General features: G+C 40.1%; 2 protein-coding genes across 3 annotated transcripts; one reads left to right on the top strand and one right to left on the bottom strand.

The window, feature by feature from the left end:
* Nucleotides 1–387: 387 nt before the first annotated feature.
* On the top strand, nt 388–5844 carry LOC144704734 (long chain base biosynthesis protein 2a-like). The gene is made up of 12 exons (XM_078577256.1): nt 388–792; nt 878–943; nt 1039–1127; nt 2031–2176; nt 2259–2383; nt 2463–2556; nt 2635–2798; nt 3408–3569; nt 3666–3792; nt 4981–5147; nt 5360–5467; nt 5546–5844. Exons 1-12 carry the CDS (start codon nt 682–684, stop codon nt 5642–5644), a joined length of 1458 nt encoding a protein of 485 aa, XP_078433382.1. The 5' UTR covers nt 388–681; the 3' UTR covers nt 5645–5844.
* LOC144704733 (uncharacterized) lies at nt 5469–16308 on the bottom strand. 2 transcript variants are annotated; one of them, XR_013581893.1, is made up of 14 exons: nt 15839–16308; nt 15041–15160; nt 14840–14937; nt 8648–8731; nt 8436–8566; nt 8278–8350; nt 8138–8183; nt 7945–8054; nt 7773–7880; nt 7647–7706; nt 7467–7528; nt 6351–6663; nt 5960–6265; nt 5469–5860 (listed from the first exon to the last, which is right to left on the bottom strand). XR_013581893.1 is itself a non-coding variant. In XM_078577255.1 (13 exons), the coding sequence occupies exons 1-13, from the start codon at nt 16140–16142 to the stop codon at nt 6029–6031; spliced, it is 1746 nt and encodes a 581-aa protein (XP_078433381.1). In that variant the 5' UTR covers nt 16143–16308; the 3' UTR covers nt 5879–6028. The 2 variants fall into 2 exon arrangements, 1 of the variants encoding a protein (XP_078433381.1); XM_078577255.1 differs by lacking the exon at nt 5469–5860 and having other exon boundaries at nt 5879–6265.
* Nucleotides 16309–16561: the final 253 nt, after the last annotated feature.

Here is a 16561-nt window from a genome sequence, read left to right as displayed (position 1 = left end):
CGCCGCGTTTGGATCGTCTAATTTCTCCTCGTAATGGCGGCTAAAAAACTCTTTAAAAAACCATTTTTTTAGAGAGAGAAAGAGGGGACTGGGTGCGAGAAGAGCGAGGAAGTGAGATTTCAACGACTACCCATGTCGACAAATCGTCTCAGCAGACGACCCAGTTTTCCAGTTCTTTCTCTCTCTACACCGTTTCTCTCTCTACGTCTCTTTCTCTCTCTAGCTCCCTCCACAGTGCCGCTCTCCTGGTGGACAGGCTGCGGTCTTCCTGCAAAAGGTCAAACGTAACTTCTTCTTCTTCGTCGTCTTCACTCCGTCTCTCTCTTTGTCTATCTCTTTCTCTCTCTAACTCTCCACATCTGTCTCTATCTAAACTGCTTGGTCGTTAATGCAGTGTTTTTGTAGATCCCAGTGGGATGCACTAGACCAGGCCTTCTCTCTACCCCCTGTCGTGTTTCTTCCTCCGGCTGGTCGAAGACAGCTCTTCATTACCCACCTGTCTCATCATCACTCTCTATTTATCCATCGAGCGCACAAACGTTTTGGGTATCCCATCCTCTCTCTCTCTAACTCTTTATTTCTCTCTCTATCTATCTATCTCTCTAGCAATCTCTCCATCAGTCTCTTTCTCTCCCTAGAGTTCATTCATCTCTTCTCCAAGAAGCTCGTACAAGAGGAGAGATGTTGAGGGGGCCTCAGTTTTCGACTATGTTCCTGCTAATTGTGTTCTTTCCCATCGAATTGCTGAAAGGTTTCTTCAACTTCGTGAAAACAGCCATCTTTGGTGGTCAGGTTGATAGAAATGCAGAAGTTTTGTGGATTTTTGAGTGAGCTTCTTCTTCTAATTTTAGAGAGTTTTGTCTTGGTTGCATTCCAGGGCTATGCTCCCCTCTGTGAATGGAGAGATAACTTAATCTTCAATTGGCTCTTTCTCCGTTCCCAGGTATATCTCTCTCTCTATGCCCATCTTTCTATCAATGCATGTATCTCTCTCTCTAGATGTATATGTATCTTTTGTTTTTTTGGCAAACGATCCAGGATATCTTTAGCAGGCCATTGGCGAGTCCTCCTGATGCTTGGATTGATGTGGTGGAACGATCACGGGGAAAGAACACGAAAACGTTGAAGTAAGATTTCTTGGGTAATTTTTTTTTTTTTTAAGAAATGTTTATGGTTAATTTGATCGTGGGCAGAAATTTTATTGCCTGAATTTTGTTAGTGGAACCGTTGTAATTAGCATAAACTATTGAGGGAATGATGAAGCTATGATTCTAGATTTCACGCTATTCATATCGGTTTTTTGAATTATTTTAATGAATTTGGCGTCTCGTGAATTCTGAAATGAAGATCAAGCTTAATTTTTTCTAGTGTTCTGTTGGGTTATGCGTCAGGGGAGGACATTAGCCACGATAAATTTAGAATACACGTGATTCAAGGTAATTCAGCAGTTCTTGTTTTTAGTGGGTCAATGGATCAGAAGTAAAATTTACAAAGCTGAAAATTGAAAAGTTACGACTGAGCTTGAATCATTCCATTCGGTTCATGGAATTAAGATTAACGTACGGAAAGTCAAATTTAACTTGTCTCAATAAAAAACTTCCGGGTTTTTTAATCCCCCGCCAGAGTAGCATCCAATCTTTTTTAAATACTCCGAAAATTTTGACATATTTTTAAATTACCAGCAGGCTCAAACTAATAGAAAAATATTAGTTGTTTTGTCTCAACGAATCTACCATATTTTCTGATGTCCGCGTCGACAGGATTTGTGAATTCTTATAATATTAAGTTTAATTATGATAAGGCCCAATTAATTATGATAAGACTTGAGGCTCAATTAAATGGCCTCATGTCTTGATCAATCACACAGTTTTATGAAGCGTGAGACATACGGAAGCATCTCTCTATAAACAACTCAAATGGTTTTTAAAAATTAGTTGTAGTTAGACTTCACAATCAATCTTCAATTTTTAAGACTTGTGACCTTTCACATCTCTCCTTTTCAAGTTGGTGACATTTTAATTGCGCCCCAGGAGAACCAAGAACACAAGGAGATGTCTAAACCTGGGGTCATACAACTACCTGGGTTTTGCAGCGTCTGATGAGTACTGCATGCCACGTGTTCTTAACTCATTAAACCAGTACTCCCCCACCACATGCAGCGTCCGGGTCGACGGAGGTCAGTCTACCAGCTCAGTCCATTAAAAGTCAACCCACTTTTGATTTTTTAACTCAAATTGGCGTGGCCCGTTGACCAACAGGCACCACAAAGCTGCACTTAGAGCTGGAAGATATGGTCGCCGGGTTTGTTGGGAAGCCGGCCTCGGTTATTTTTGGCATGGGCTATGCCACTAATTCATTCATCATCCCGGCGCTAATTGGCAAGGTCAGCGGCTGCTTCTCTTGTCAAAGACAGGGAGTTGACTTTTTACTTTCATGGGGCTGACTTTTTGTCCTGGTCAAAGGGGGGTCTGATCATCAGCGACTCACTGAACCATAATTCAATTGTGTATGGCGCACGAGGCTCCGGTGCTGATGTTCAGGTCTTTGAACATAACAGTGAGTCTAAGAGAGAAACCAGTCAGGAAAAATATTGGTTTATTGACTGGGGTAATTAAAATTTTGATTTTTTTTTAGGCCCATCTCATTTGGAAAAGGTGTTGAGGGAGCAGATTGCCATAGGGCAGCCGAGGACTGGCCGGCCATGGAAGAAAATTTTGGTCATCGTTGAAGGGATTTACAGCATGGAGGGTGAGATCTGCAAGCTCCCCGAGATCATCTCCATCTGCAAGAAATACAAGGTTTGACAAAGGAACATCACCCAAAATATTTTTAAAAAGTAGATTTTCTTGTATATCCTTGCATAAGTTTTGAATTATTGCTTGGTCGCATTTATTTTTGGACATACCAATGAGTTCGTTCATGAAAATATGTCTTTTTCAGAATTTTCATTGGTAATTTTCTCTTTTCACCTGTTGAACTTCTTTGGATTTTCTTTCCCTGATATAGTGGAATTCTGCGTAATGTTTTTTTCTGTGAAGGCCTCAATTTTCTCTAATAAATCAAATCCAACGCATTTAATCTTCCTTCTTGTGTTTTCAACTTCCACCCACGGTATCACACAACAATTTAAATGCGTCGAAAACTTATGCAAGTTATTCATGATTTCAGTGGAAATTGCTGCATTCAGATACCCCATTTTAGGCGCATATTCTTCTTTAATTTTTTTTTTCTTCACTCAGATTCTCAGTCTTCGTGGACTGTAGATTTTTGAGAAACCCAACTCTTTCAAGACTCCTCTAAACCATAAAAAATCAGTTATTTCATTCAAAAGTGGACTTTTTCATGAACTCCAGCGTCCATTTGGTTCATTCAAAAAAATCATTTTCTAACATTTTTTCCCTCAAAAGGCATACTCCTACTTGGACGAAGCACACAGCATAGGTGCAGTAGGAAAGTCTGGGAGAGGCGTCTGTGAACTCCTCGGCGTTGACCCGGCTGACGTGGACATCATGATGGGCACCTTCACGAAGTCCTTTAATTCTTGTGGAGGATACATTGCCGCGTCAAAGGTCACTTACTATGATTATAATAGATATAAAACTATAAAAAAAATATTCTTATGGACAATAGAAAGTAGATGATGAACGTGTTCTTAATCCTTGCAGGAGATTATCCAATACCTGAAGTACACATGTCCAGCTCACCTCTATGGGATGTCCATGTCGCCTCCTGCTGTGGAGCAAGCGATCTCCGCCATGAAAGTCATCTGCGGAGAGGACGGGTCAAACAGAGGTGACAAGATGAATTACCTACTCTCCTTTTTTATTTTCACTTTTTAATCATTTTTCTATGCAAATTAAGCTGATTGTTTTGCCTCCTCCACGAAAAGTTGAAGAATGATACATGCCTCCAGGGTTTATTCCCTTTAAATGATATGAAATTATTCCGGGGTCGAATATTCTATTATGTTTATGTTTTTATGTTTATTTATTTATTATTAATTCTAAATGTTAATTTTAATTTTACTTATTAATTTTTAGAAACTGGTTATTATCTCTCAATTTTAATTTTAGCTATTAATCACTAGCTAATATTTTAATAATTATTAATTTGAAATACAAATTCTAAATTTTAATTGGTAATTCTAAATTTTAATTATTAAATATTAATTTAGATATAATTCTAAATTAAATTGCTAACTTTGAAATTTAATTAGTAATTTTAAATTTTAATTATTAATTTTAAATTTAATTACTAATTTTACTTTTTAATTATTAATTTTAAATTTAATTACTAATTTTACTTTTTAATTAGTACTTCTGAATTTCAATTATTTGTCTTAAATTTTGATTATAAATTTTAAAGTTTAGAATTTTAAGTTTATATTTTTCATTTTTTATTTGTGAATAAGTATACTTTTATATATCTATATTTATATGTTTCTAGATTTAGAGACTTGTATATAGTTATATGTTCATGTTTTGTATTTATTCTTAATATATCATACTTATATTTATATTTTAGATTTTATAGTTTGCATAAAATATTTATACACAAAAATGTTGGTTTTTCTACTTTCTCTATATATTTGTATATTTCATGTTTTATTTTTGTCCATGTTTATATTTTTATATTTTTAAATTGTTGTGTTGTATTTGAAAATCTTAAAAACAATTATCTAGATTTTGTTTTTGTATAGTTTTCATTTCTTTTATTAGAGTCAACAATGTAAAATTATAATAACTGAACGATTAGCCAAAACACATTGATTCATTTATTTCTGCATATAAAAATAGCATCTCGCATTTCAACCCTCAAAAATATTGTTGCAACATGTTTTCTCTCTGCCTCTTTATAAGGCTGTAGTAGTTGAAGAGGATGAGAGAAATTCATCTGGTGCTTATTCTGGTTGAAAAAAAATAAGCTCAGACTCAACTGTGCCTTAGAAAAATAAAATAAAATAAATTTGGATTTTTGCAGGGGCCGTGAAGCTCACAAGGGTGCGAGAGAACAGCAACTTCTTCAGATCAGAACTCAACAAGATGGGGTTTGAGGTGCTCGGAGATAACGATTCCCCTGTCATGCCGATTATGCTCTATAACCCCGCAAAAATCCCCGCTTTCTCAAGGGAGTGTTTGGCCAGGGAGGTAAAGTCAACCCCTCATTATCGAAGTTCTCATCTTTTCTTTTTTCCTTTTTTCTTCCCTGAATAAATCACTATGCCCCCAAAACATATTGGGAGCAGAAATATAATACATGATGCAAACAGGGATGGAAAGAGATTAAATAGAAGTGCCCTAACTCTCCCAGCCGTTGAATTTCAATTTTAATATAACTAGAATTATTTATTGTTCGTCAGGTGGCAGTGGTGACAGTGGCGTTTCCGGCCACCTCCTTTTTCCTCTCGAGGGCTCGGATCTGCATCTCCGCTTCACACACCAAGGAAGACCTCACCAAGGCCTTAAAGGTAACTAAATCTTCTTAAATCCCCAGAAGAAATCTAGAGAGAGAATGAAGAAAATACAACATTTTCTCCGGATCACAGGTGATAAGAGAAGTGGGGGAGATGATCGGCGTCAAATACTTCCCCGCCGAGCCCGAGAAGCACCAACTCTTGGACACCGCCACCACCCCCGTCGCATAGACAACCCTTACCTGATTTTCTCAAACTTGGCGAAGACGAGTGATGATTTAAAAAAAAAAAACAAATATGTGCCCCCCAGCGGAGGCGCACGTGCAATTAATCAGCATCCCCTGCCCTCTCTCTATATATGTCTCTCCCTAAAGATGTTTCCATATTGTGAATACGGTGCGATTTGTCAAATAAGCAGAGTTTCTCTCAAAGCTTCAAGAGCAGAACCTGATTTAAAAAAAAAAATTATAAGAGGAAGCCCACCCGAAACTCGGTGGTCAACCCAAAAATTACTATTGATATATATGATCGTGACAAGAGCCGAACCTGATAACAGCACAACTGCTGAAGAAAAATAATAATTGGGGATCAATCCCCCCACCCAATGCTTCTTTCTCACTCTACATCTTTCTCTTGTGAATCACTAGAGCGCAGTTCATCCGAATCGAGAGGGTAAACCGTGTCGAAAACGACCATCGCAAAAACCCGGCGGAGCTCTGGCAAAGATCCCTGGGCAAGATCATCATAATTGATTATACTCTGCCTAGAACCAGAGCCTTTTTGCCTGACTGGATCTCCCACGCACCGAAACATCTTGCACACATTCAAGTACAAGGCCAGAGAAACCAGAACCTGAAATCAAATAAAAAACCCAGATGACTAAAAAAGGAAAAAATTGTGGAAATTGGGTTTTTTTTCTTCTTTTTTTGTTGTTTACCAGATCAGAGAAGGGGGCCTGAGGGTACTTGGCCATGGCCTGGGCGACATGGTTCTCATCGGTCATTATATTGAGGGAAGATCGGACAGACGAGAGTAAATCCAAGACCTCGGTTGCCAGTTCAGCATCGTCCATTTCTCGCGGTTGAAGAAGTTCTGGGAATCTTGAATCGTGGCGGTGATTTATCTTTCTAGATATTTTGATGGCCTCTGATATGTTCCCTCCGTTGTGGAGGGCAAGGGTGAACGTGGCGACAACCAGAGGATCTCTTGGTTCGTCCGACAGAGCCTGATGGAATGCTAAAATTGCCACCCTACAGAAAAAAAAACCCTAACTTGATCCTTCTGAGACGGGATAAAACTCCTCAGAAAATAAATATTTTACCGTCAACCAGGACATAATAAGGCATTAAGAAATCCTATTCTTGAGATTTCAATTGCTTTCCTTGAACAGCTGATTTTTTTTCAAAAAAATTTAGACCACTTCTTGATTCGTGATCGTCATCCTCGCACTGGACGTGGTCGTTCTGTTCTTTTTGTGCAAATTTGTGCGAATTGTTAGTTCTGTTTGGTTTTCTGAACAGAACAAAAATGAATTCGAACAGAACGTCGCACAGACCCGTGTGCAGTTATTTTGTTCGCTTTGTTCAAATTTTGTTCTAGTTTTGTGCGAATGTGCGAATTTTGTTCTTTTAAAAAAAAGAACAGAACAAAGAACAAGGCCCTGTGCGGTTCTTTTGTGCAAATTTTTTGTTTGTTTCAAACGAACAGAACAGAACAACCATGTCTACTTGCACAGGGGCCATGCTCTTCTGCTTTTTATCGTTCCAATTTTATTGTATCTTCAAACAGTAGACAAGGACAGATGACTTGAAAAGACCATAAACCCTAAAGTCCTAAGACATAGACTAGAGGTCGTAAACCCTTAACTCTATACATGATATATAAGAGGCCAAATAAGAACTAATGGAAGAAAAATAAGCCATACCAGATACTGAATCTGAACAAGTGACTTAAAAAGGTTGGAAACCCAGACGAACTAGAAATTGAACTAGCCAAAACAGATTTGAATAAATAAGAAATCTATTAAAATGACGCGTATAAACAATGTGCTTACCAAAGGCTACTATGGCATGGCCTATCTGGGGCAAGCAGATGGTCTAGATTGGAGAACAAGACCTGTAAAAAAATTTTACAAATAATAAACAACACTTTTGTGTGATTATGAAAACTAGCAAATAAAATAGTACTATAATACACCAAGGGCTTGAGTATTGTGATTAAATCTGGAACATACCAGGAACATGTTAGATCCTTTATCGCGCCTTCTAAATCTTTGTGATACAAAGTATGCAGCCTGCACAATTCATCATCAAGGCAAACGCGTACATATGAATTAAGTGATGATAGAAAAGAAACGAACCTGAATTGGCAAGAGGACCTCCAAAAGCCCAAATTTCCAGAGCAGCCTCAATGATGCCTCCGCGGACCCGTAAGCGAGCATATAATTCATTTCCATTAAAAGCCTTCCCTAGATTATGCAAAGAGATTAAAGAAACTCTAAAAAGTGAATCTAAACGTGAGTAGAATAATACCTTGTCAAGCCGCAGAACAGAGGATGAATAATCCTTTATAGAGTGGGCCGTCTCCTTGGTGAAACGAAACCCTAGCCGAGCAGCGATTCTGATGGCTCGTAATATTCGAGCTGTACAGAGACAAAATTCGCTTTAATTTAAGATTTCTTTTCCTGAAAGATAGCTTTTAAGAATAATAAGCTTTAGCACTAACCACAATCCTCTGTAAAGGATGAATCGGCAGAAATGACTGTCCGAACCTGAAAAGAACAGAGAAATAAGCATTCCTACGATGCTCTGAACATCAAATTTGAGAAATTTAACATGAAAGTAGTTTAAGAGATACATGCACACTTTGGAGTTTTTAATGTCTTCCATGCCCCCAATGTAATCATAAACCGTGTTTGAGTAGGGATCGTACATTAACCTGCCCGAAAGAAACAAAGAAAAAAATTAAGGAGTATTTTAAAAACAAAAATAAGCATAAGCAAGAACGAAGATTAATTAATGACCCGTTAATGGTGAAGTCACGGCCCAAACAATTTCTCCAGCGGACGTAATCACGGTCACTGCAGTCAGGAGGCCTTCGAATGACTGATGGTGTCCTGTGAGATTTCCTTGCGGAAGTGCTAAAACTTGAAACCTATCGATTAAACATAAATTCAAACGCATTAACTTTGATACGCAAAAAGTACAACAAACGAAGAATGAGAGAACAACAAACCTCCACAATGGAATCGTTGACATGGACATGACAAATAGGAAATCGCTTGCCGACGATTTCACACCGAGAAAATGCCCTCAATACCTGCAAGCTCGGAGGAATAAGTAAAACAAGCTAAATAAATAATTAGAGAATGTCAGCCAAGATAGTCTATCTTTATTCTACCTCTTTCTATTTCTTGTTATTTCCTTTTTTTTACTATTTCCTATTTCCAGACTGATGGGCCTTGCTGTGTTACGAACCTAGTTGGTTCGTATCGGGAGAAGACGGGAAGAGAGGAAGAAGGCGCCGGGATGGTCGTCGGCATGCCGGGATGGACTACAGCAAGTAGGGGCAGGCGGAGTGGACATCGCCTACGTGAGGGGTCCGGCGGAATGGACGTCGCCGGATTGAGCCAGACTCATTCTTGATGATACTTCTTGGCTGCCCTCCTCAAGGGAGGGCTGCTCTATTTAAAGGAATTACAGAAGTCCACTGACTAACATGCCCCTATTGGGCTAAAGGATTAAAAGGGCCTAGATACGTCGGGGTCGTATCATGCTGGTAGCCCAAATTCGTGTACCCATGACCTGGTATTTAAACCAGGAATGTCAATGTAATTGTGTGGTTGTTCAATCCCGCTACCCCTAGGGTTTCTAGCAAGAGTGACCTGGGGATAGCTGTTCCATTGGTGATCAACATGGCATCAGAGCGTTTATTGTGAGATCTAGGAGGCTGCGGTCTGGTTGTTCGAGCGGGAAGCTTGAAGAGAAGCAGCAGTTTGTGGTTGACCTCGGTCTTTCTTGACCTTGGTCGTTCTGATCGTCCGTGGCCTGCTGGTATTCCTGATCTCAGAAGCGTTCTCCAGTGAAGATCGCTAGTGGAGGCTACATCTTCCAGTGAAGAACGTTCGGAGCATCCACATTCTTGGTCTGCGATCTAGGTCGACATCCAGAGGCTGCTCCGGGCTTGTCGTACTCATATTCTTGCGCCCAGAGATGTTGCGATCGCTGGGCTCGTGTTGGTGTTTGTTCCTCAGGAGCTACGTCACACTGCGGGAATCGTGGTGTTTGTTCTTGTCTGTGGTGTTCGTCAGCTCAGTTGCTGACCGTATTCTACGCGAGTCTTGTTGTCATTGCCTCGCCAGGAGCTGACTACTGATTGAGTCAAGAATTTGAAGGGAATGGCAAAGGAGAAGTCTGAGTCTTATGATATGCAATCTGCTCAGCAGGGACATGAGATATCTGCTGGTGTATACCCATCTGCTCTAATTAATCATGGTATACCGGAATCCATGAAATATACTGGGTTGAATCTTCTACACTGGAGTAAGTTCGTTGAAATGGTGCTTGAAGGAAGAAGACTGAATCATCATTTGATTGAGGAGGTACCGTCAACCAGTCCCGCTATGCAGCGTGGAAAGCAGAAGATGCCATCGTCAAAACATGGCTTCTTAACAGCATGCAAGGAAATCTCATTCCTAAGTATCTTCTACTTTCCACTGCAAAGCAAATTTGGGATACAATCCACAAAAGCTGTCTACAAACCAACAATGATTGGCGCATCTATGAACTAGTAACCAAGGCGGTGCTTCTTCAACAAGGAGATAAAACTGTCCAGGAGTATGTATGTGAGCTTCAAGCACTATGGGATGAGATGGATCTTTACAGGCCTACTGCGGAGACTGATGGTCCTTGCCGGCATTATACTATGAAAGACCGTCTGCATAAGTTTCTTATGGGGTTGAACGCAGATTATGAATCATGGCGGCGTCAAATTCTCAACAGGGAGAAAGTTCCAACCTTGGAGCAAGCTATACAACTTGCGCTTGAAGAAGAATGTCGTATCAAGCCATCTCATGTCTCAACTGGTGAAGTTGGCACTGGCTTTATGGCCAATGCCAAAAAACAGTCTTCCAAGTCTTATTCACGTGAAGCAAATGACCAGACTTCCAAGTCTTACTCAGGAAGGCCTACTTGGCAAGCCCGTGAACCGTGGGTATGTTCGTACTGTAAAAGGAAGGGTCACAAGAGGGAAAACTGTTGGGATCTACATGGTCGACCAACCAAACAAACCCAAGCTCATGTTGCAAAAAACACAGGAGGATTCTCTTGCACCCAAGGAGACAGCTACCGGAGAGCACATCCATGCGAGTGGAGATGATGGCTCTCATATTACTCTTAATGACTTTTACACACTCACGGAAGAGCTGGAAAGGTTGAAGAATATGGTTTGTCCGGCAAGTACTTCAATGACATGCACTGGTGAGCATTCTTTTCTTGTTGCCCATAATTCGCATCAATCTACAGAGTGGATCATTGATTCTGGAGCGACTGACCATATGACACCTTTCCTCTCAGAATTTGTGGAGTATTCTGCATGTTCTGGATGTTGTCGTGTATTGACAGCAGGAGGAGAGACACTCCCAGTTACCGGCATTGGAACGGTTAACATCAAGGGTCTAGGACTCCTAAAGAATGTCTTGCATTTTCCTATGCTTAAAGCCCAATTATTTTCTCCTCAAAAGTTGGTTAAAGATTCTTCACTCAGTCTAACACTTGACTCCTCTGGCTGTTTTGTATATGACAAGAAGTTGAATAGAAGGACTGGACCAATTGAAGAGAAGAATGGCTTGCTGAACGTGAACGATGGTGCTGCTGTGGTGCTGATGGTGGAGGGAGGAAGTACCCCAGAAGAAGATAGTCTTCCTATAGTAGAGAAAATCAAACTCTTTCATTCTCGTTTGGGACATCCGTCATTTGAACTATTGGGAAGAATGTTTCCTGTGTTTGCTCGTAATGTGGATCTATCCAGTCTTATATGTGATTCCTGTTAGTATGCTAAACATAGAAGAACATCCTTTAAGGGGAGGAGTGAAAGAAGTACTAATCCTTTTAATCTTGTGCATAGCGATGTATGGGGACCATATGTCGTACCATCATTAAATGGAGCTCGATGGTTCCTAATATTTGTGGATGACTGTACTCGCCTGACATGGGTTTATCTTCTAAAATACAAGTCTGAGGTTGCTGATATAGTTAAATGTTTTGTTGCTCTGGTGAAGACACAGTATGGTGTACTAGTCAAGAAATTCAGGTCAGATAATGCCAAGGATTACTTCAATACAACACTATGTGAATATTTTCAGAATAATGGTATTATCCACGAGTCGTCATGTGTTAATACACCACAGCAGAACGGTGTTGCAGAAAGAAAGATTGGACATATTGTAGAAACAACTAGAGCTTTGCTCCTTCATCAGGGAGTACCCAAGTTTCTCTGGGGAGAAGCCTTGTTGACTGCTACACATTTAATTAATGGGCTGCCATCTAAAATATTGGGTTATGAGAGTCCATTAGACCTTACGAATCATTTCTTCCCTCATGTAAAACTGAGAACAGGCTTGAAGCCACGCATTTTTGGATGCACAGTCTTTGTTCACATCCATAATCCTACCGACAAACTCAGCCCAAAGGCCCTCAAGTGTGTGTTCGTTGGGTATACACCAACTCAAAAAGGTTATAAGTGCTACCATATGCCATCCAAGAAAATATTTATTTCCCTAGATGTTATGTTCAATGAATCTGAAAAATATTATGGGGCATCTGGGAACACATCTGGTGAAAACTATCCTGAACCCAGAGTTCAAGACGGTGGGAGAATTGAATTACCAGTTATGAAGTTACCACCAATTACAGGGGAAGTTGATATAGAACAATCTGACGGCCAAGTGCAGACGACAGAAGCAGGTGAAGCTGGAGACCCGGTGTCCATGCAGCCAAATACGAGTGATAACTCTGCTGAGAGAGCAGAGGATAACACTGAAATGGGGGGCATTCCGAGAATACAAATTGAGACTGAAGAAACACAAAATATTCTGACAGATGGAGTACTGCCAGAAATTGACCAAGGTTGGTCGATTGCCTTAAGAAAGGGGAAGAGAAAGTGTACTCAGTTTCCTCTATACCCGATGTCACAGTTTGTTCAATATTCACATCTCTCCCGGATACCAAGCATTTCGTCCTGGAATTGATGAAGTCCCTACACCTAAGACAGTGAATGAAGCCATGAGGATTCCACGGTGGAAAGAAGCTATGGATATGGAGATGAATGCACTGATCAAGAATAACACATGGGAAATTGCTATCTTACCACCTGGAAAAAAGGCAGTAGGATGCAGATGGGCATATACCATTACATACAGAGCTGATGGTACATTGGAAAGATACAAAGCGCGATTAGTTGCAAAGGGATATACTCAGTCATATGGGATTGACTATACTGAAACATTTGCTCCAGTCGCAAAGCTGAACACGATACGTATTCTGATTGCAGTGGCAGCTAACTTGAATAGGGAACTGTATCAGTATGATGTTAAGAATGCATTTCTTCACGGAGATTTAGATGAGGAGATCTATATGGATCTACCGCCTGGATATTATCAGTCTGACTGCAAGGGCCAAGTATGCAAACTAAAAAAGGCATTGTATGGCTTGAAACAGTCGCCGAGAGTATGGTTTGGAATGTTCTCCCAAGCTATAAAAGGTATGGGATATCAACCCAGCAATGGAGATCATACTTTGTTCGTAAAAACAAATGTGAATGGAAAGGTAGCTGTCTTGCTTGTATATGTGGACGACATTGTTGTTTCTGGCAGCGATGAAGAAGAAATTTTTATTCTAGGTCAGAGACTTTCTCAAATCTTTGACATAAAATCCCTGGGCTTGCTACGTTACTTTCTGGGAATTGAAGTTGCCAATTCCCCAAGTGGCATTTTCATTTCTCAGAGAAAATACATAGTTGATATTTTGAAGGAAATGGGCATAAGTAACTGTAAACCATCACCTGTACCCATTGATGCAAATTCGAAACTTGGGCTCTGTGAAGAAGCGCCATTAGTTGATCGAAGTCAGTATCAGAGATTGATTGGAAAACTTATTTACCTTCAACATTCTAGACCAGATATTGCATTTACAGTGGGACTGCTAAGCCATTTTATGCATCATCCCAGAGAACTTCATATGCAGGCTGCAGACTAAGGTACTTGTATATTTGAAGGGTACAGCTGGACATGGTCTAGTGTTTCGAAGAGGAGCACCACTGGTACACTGATGCAGACTATGGTGGATCTGTCCTGGATCGACGGTCAACGACCGGATATTGTACTTTTTTAGGAGGAAGCCTAATCACTTGGCGAAGCAAGAAGCAGAAGGTGGTATCACAGTCCAGTGCTGAAGCGGAATTTAGAGCAGTTGCTAAGGGAATTTGTGAAATTCTGTGGATCAGAGGCATTCTACAGGATCTCAAAATATCCCAAGATAGTCCCACAGTATTATATTGTGACAGTAAATCGGCTATTGATATTGCTCACAATCCAATTCAGCATGACAGAACTAAGCATGTCGAGATAGGCAGACACTTTATCCGTGAGAAGACTGATGCCAAAGTGATCCAAATGAAATATAGTCAGTCAGCTCATCAGGTGGCTGATCTACTTACCAAAGGAGTTCCCGGAGGAGTATTTCATCGGCTGTATTCCAAGCTGGGGATGCAAAATATCTACCTACCAGCTTGAGGGGGGGTGTCAGCTGAGATAGTCTATCTTTATTCTACCTCTTTCTATTTCTTGTTATTTCCTTTTTTTACTATTTCCTATTTCCAGACTAATGGGCCTTGCTGTTAGCCCAAATTCGTGTACCCATGACCTGGTATTTAAACTAGGAATGTCAATGTAATTGTGTGGTTGTTCAATCCCGCTACCCCTAGGGTTTCTAGCAAGAGTGGCCTGGGGAAAGCTGTTCCATTGGTGATCAACATGGTATCAGAGCAATCGCTTGCCGACGATTTCACACCGAGAAAATGCCCTCAATACCTGCAAGCTCGGAGGAATAAGTAAAACAAGCTAAATAAATAATTAGAGAAACATGATAAAAATCAGAAGAGAAAGTGAAATAAATAAATACATCACAGTCGACTAATTCTACGTCGCAGGTAACAAATTCCAATTCAAACTAATGTATTTAAAGCGGCAATAAAAACTGAATAATCCAAAAATGATCGATGGCTCACCATCAGTTAGACTTCTATGCAGAAACTTCTTTAAGAGAAGAAAAGAAGAAAGAGGGGAGATAACAAACAAAGCAAGAAATATAAAACAGTAACGAATGTCAAAGTAAAAATAATCGCAACGACATTTTAATGGACCAAACAAACCTCCTTAAGATCAGCAGTAGTTATCACATCGAAATCTTTTGGTGTTTTCTTTAAAATAAGATCTCGCACACAACCCCCAACAAGGTACACCTCATAACCTGAATAAACAACAAATAACAAGCTATAAGAACACATTTCTCAAAACCAAAAACCACGGAATTGCAGCCGGAGGAATACAATGAATGATAGAAACACAACAACCTTTTTTACGAAGGACGCTCATAACAGATTTAGTAGCCTTCGTGATCATCGAAGTCTTGATCCCCAACTCTTTCGAACTCAGCTTTCTCCATTCCGAGCGATCAGGCGACTCTTTAGATTCTAAGGAAAGACCCAGAAATCCAAATTAACCGGCCTTGCTCAGCGGTCATTCCTTTCTCCTCCCAAACTAACACGCCAATCAAATGAATGAAATATGATAGAAAAAACCCCTTCGGCGAGATTGAGACAAAGAAGATCATTTGTTTTAAATCATTTGAGCATCTCTCCCGTGCATTTACCCCCTAAATGAATACTCCAAATAAAATTTTCTTGGTCTGGAGCCTAACAATACGACTTAATTTGACCCTTCAACTCTTTTTAAATCCACCGTGCACTTGGAAAAATTTATCATTGTATTGGCACTAATTACCAAAAACCAGATAGATATCATTGACAGATTTGATGATCTCGAACCATGTTGTCTTCGTGCAAAGAGAAGCATTGATACTTCTCCAATATAATCCATGATTAATGAAATATCTTCTAATTTTCTCATACCAATCTTGTGTAACTTGTTTGAGTCCATAATGAGCCTTACAAAGTTTGAAAGCACCATCATTGTTTTCTATCTTCAAAACTAGGAGATTTTTCATCGCATAATTCTTCCTCGATTGTACAATATATAACGCTACCTTAAACAATCCAAACTAAATGGTCCTCGTCAGCGGCAACTCCGTTCAACAGAGACTAACACGCAAACTAAACGAGTGAAATATGATTGATAAAAAGAAAAAAAACCTCTTCGGCGAGAACGCGACAACGAAGTAACCGCCTTCTCACGATCTCCGCTCTCCGAAACCTCTACAGCCTCAGCTAGAACTCCGACAGCCTCGGTAGAACAATGACGGCGATAGTGCACACAATCTCCGAGCCTGAATCCTGGAATCTGGCGTCTGTTCCTTCTAGAGGAAACGAGAACGGACAAATTTGAGAAGAAAAACTGCGAGGATTTGAAGTTGCGACCGCGGAGAACGCAATTGGCAAGGCCGGTGCTCAGCTGGAGGTCACTCCTGAAGACGATTCCAGCCCCAGAAACCGCCATTTTGCGCAAATTTGCTGATCTTCCTAGCCCATCATCCTCCAAAACAGAGATCAAAAAAAGAAATCGCCAATGGCGTAGACATTACCCTAGATTGCGCCAGCGAGATCGATCGAAGAAGAAGAAGATATTGCTTTCGTTCTCGTTCTTGGCGGAGCGATGAAGGTAACAGGATATTTATTCATGTTTTGGGCCGTTCGATATAAAGCCCAATTTCATGACCTATTTTTATAATTTATATATACCTTAAAAAAATACCCTATCTCACCTGTCCTAGTTTCATGAACTATTTTTCTATTTTTTTTTGGCGGTTTAGCCCTTGGAAGTTGGAAATTATTATCCTTTCCATCATTTTTTTTAAATTGGCAATAAACACGGTGCTGCGTACCACCGACTCGAGGATCGTGCTTGTAGACTGTTCC

The sequence above is a fragment of the Wolffia australiana genome, chromosome 6 (genome assembly GCF_029677425.1).
Source record: "Wolffia australiana isolate 7733 chromosome 6, ASM2967742v1".
NCBI classification, from domain to species: Eukaryota; Viridiplantae; Streptophyta; class Magnoliopsida; order Alismatales; family Araceae; genus Wolffia; species Wolffia australiana.
This window is presented reverse-complemented; position numbering and strand designations above follow the sequence as displayed.

Bases quoted from the DNA above. Each gene is read 5' to 3' on its own strand.
- LOC144704734 (XM_078577256.1), top strand. From the start codon at position 682: ATGTTGAGGGGGCCTCAGTTTTCGACTATGTTCCTGCTAATTGTGTTC. The intron at 1,128-2,030 runs GTAAGATTTCTT...ATTGCGCCCCAG, and splicing joins AAGAACACGAAAACGTTGAA to GAGAACCAAGAACACAAGGA. The intron at 3,793-4,980 runs GTGACAAGATGA...GGATTTTTGCAG, and splicing joins AGAGGACGGGTCAAACAGAG to GGGCCGTGAAGCTCACAAGG.
- LOC144704733 (XM_078577255.1), bottom strand. From the start codon at position 16,142: ATGGCGGTTTCTGGGGCTGGAATCGTCTTCAGGAGTGACCTCCAGCTG. The intron at 7,881-7,944 runs GTATTATTCTAC...TGCATAATCTAG, and splicing joins CTGTTCTGCGGCTTGACAAG to GGAAGGCTTTTAATGGAAAT. The intron at 6,266-6,350 runs GTAAACAACAAA...ATTTGATTTCAG, and splicing joins AGGCCCCCTTCTCTGATCTG to GTTCTGGTTTCTCTGGCCTT.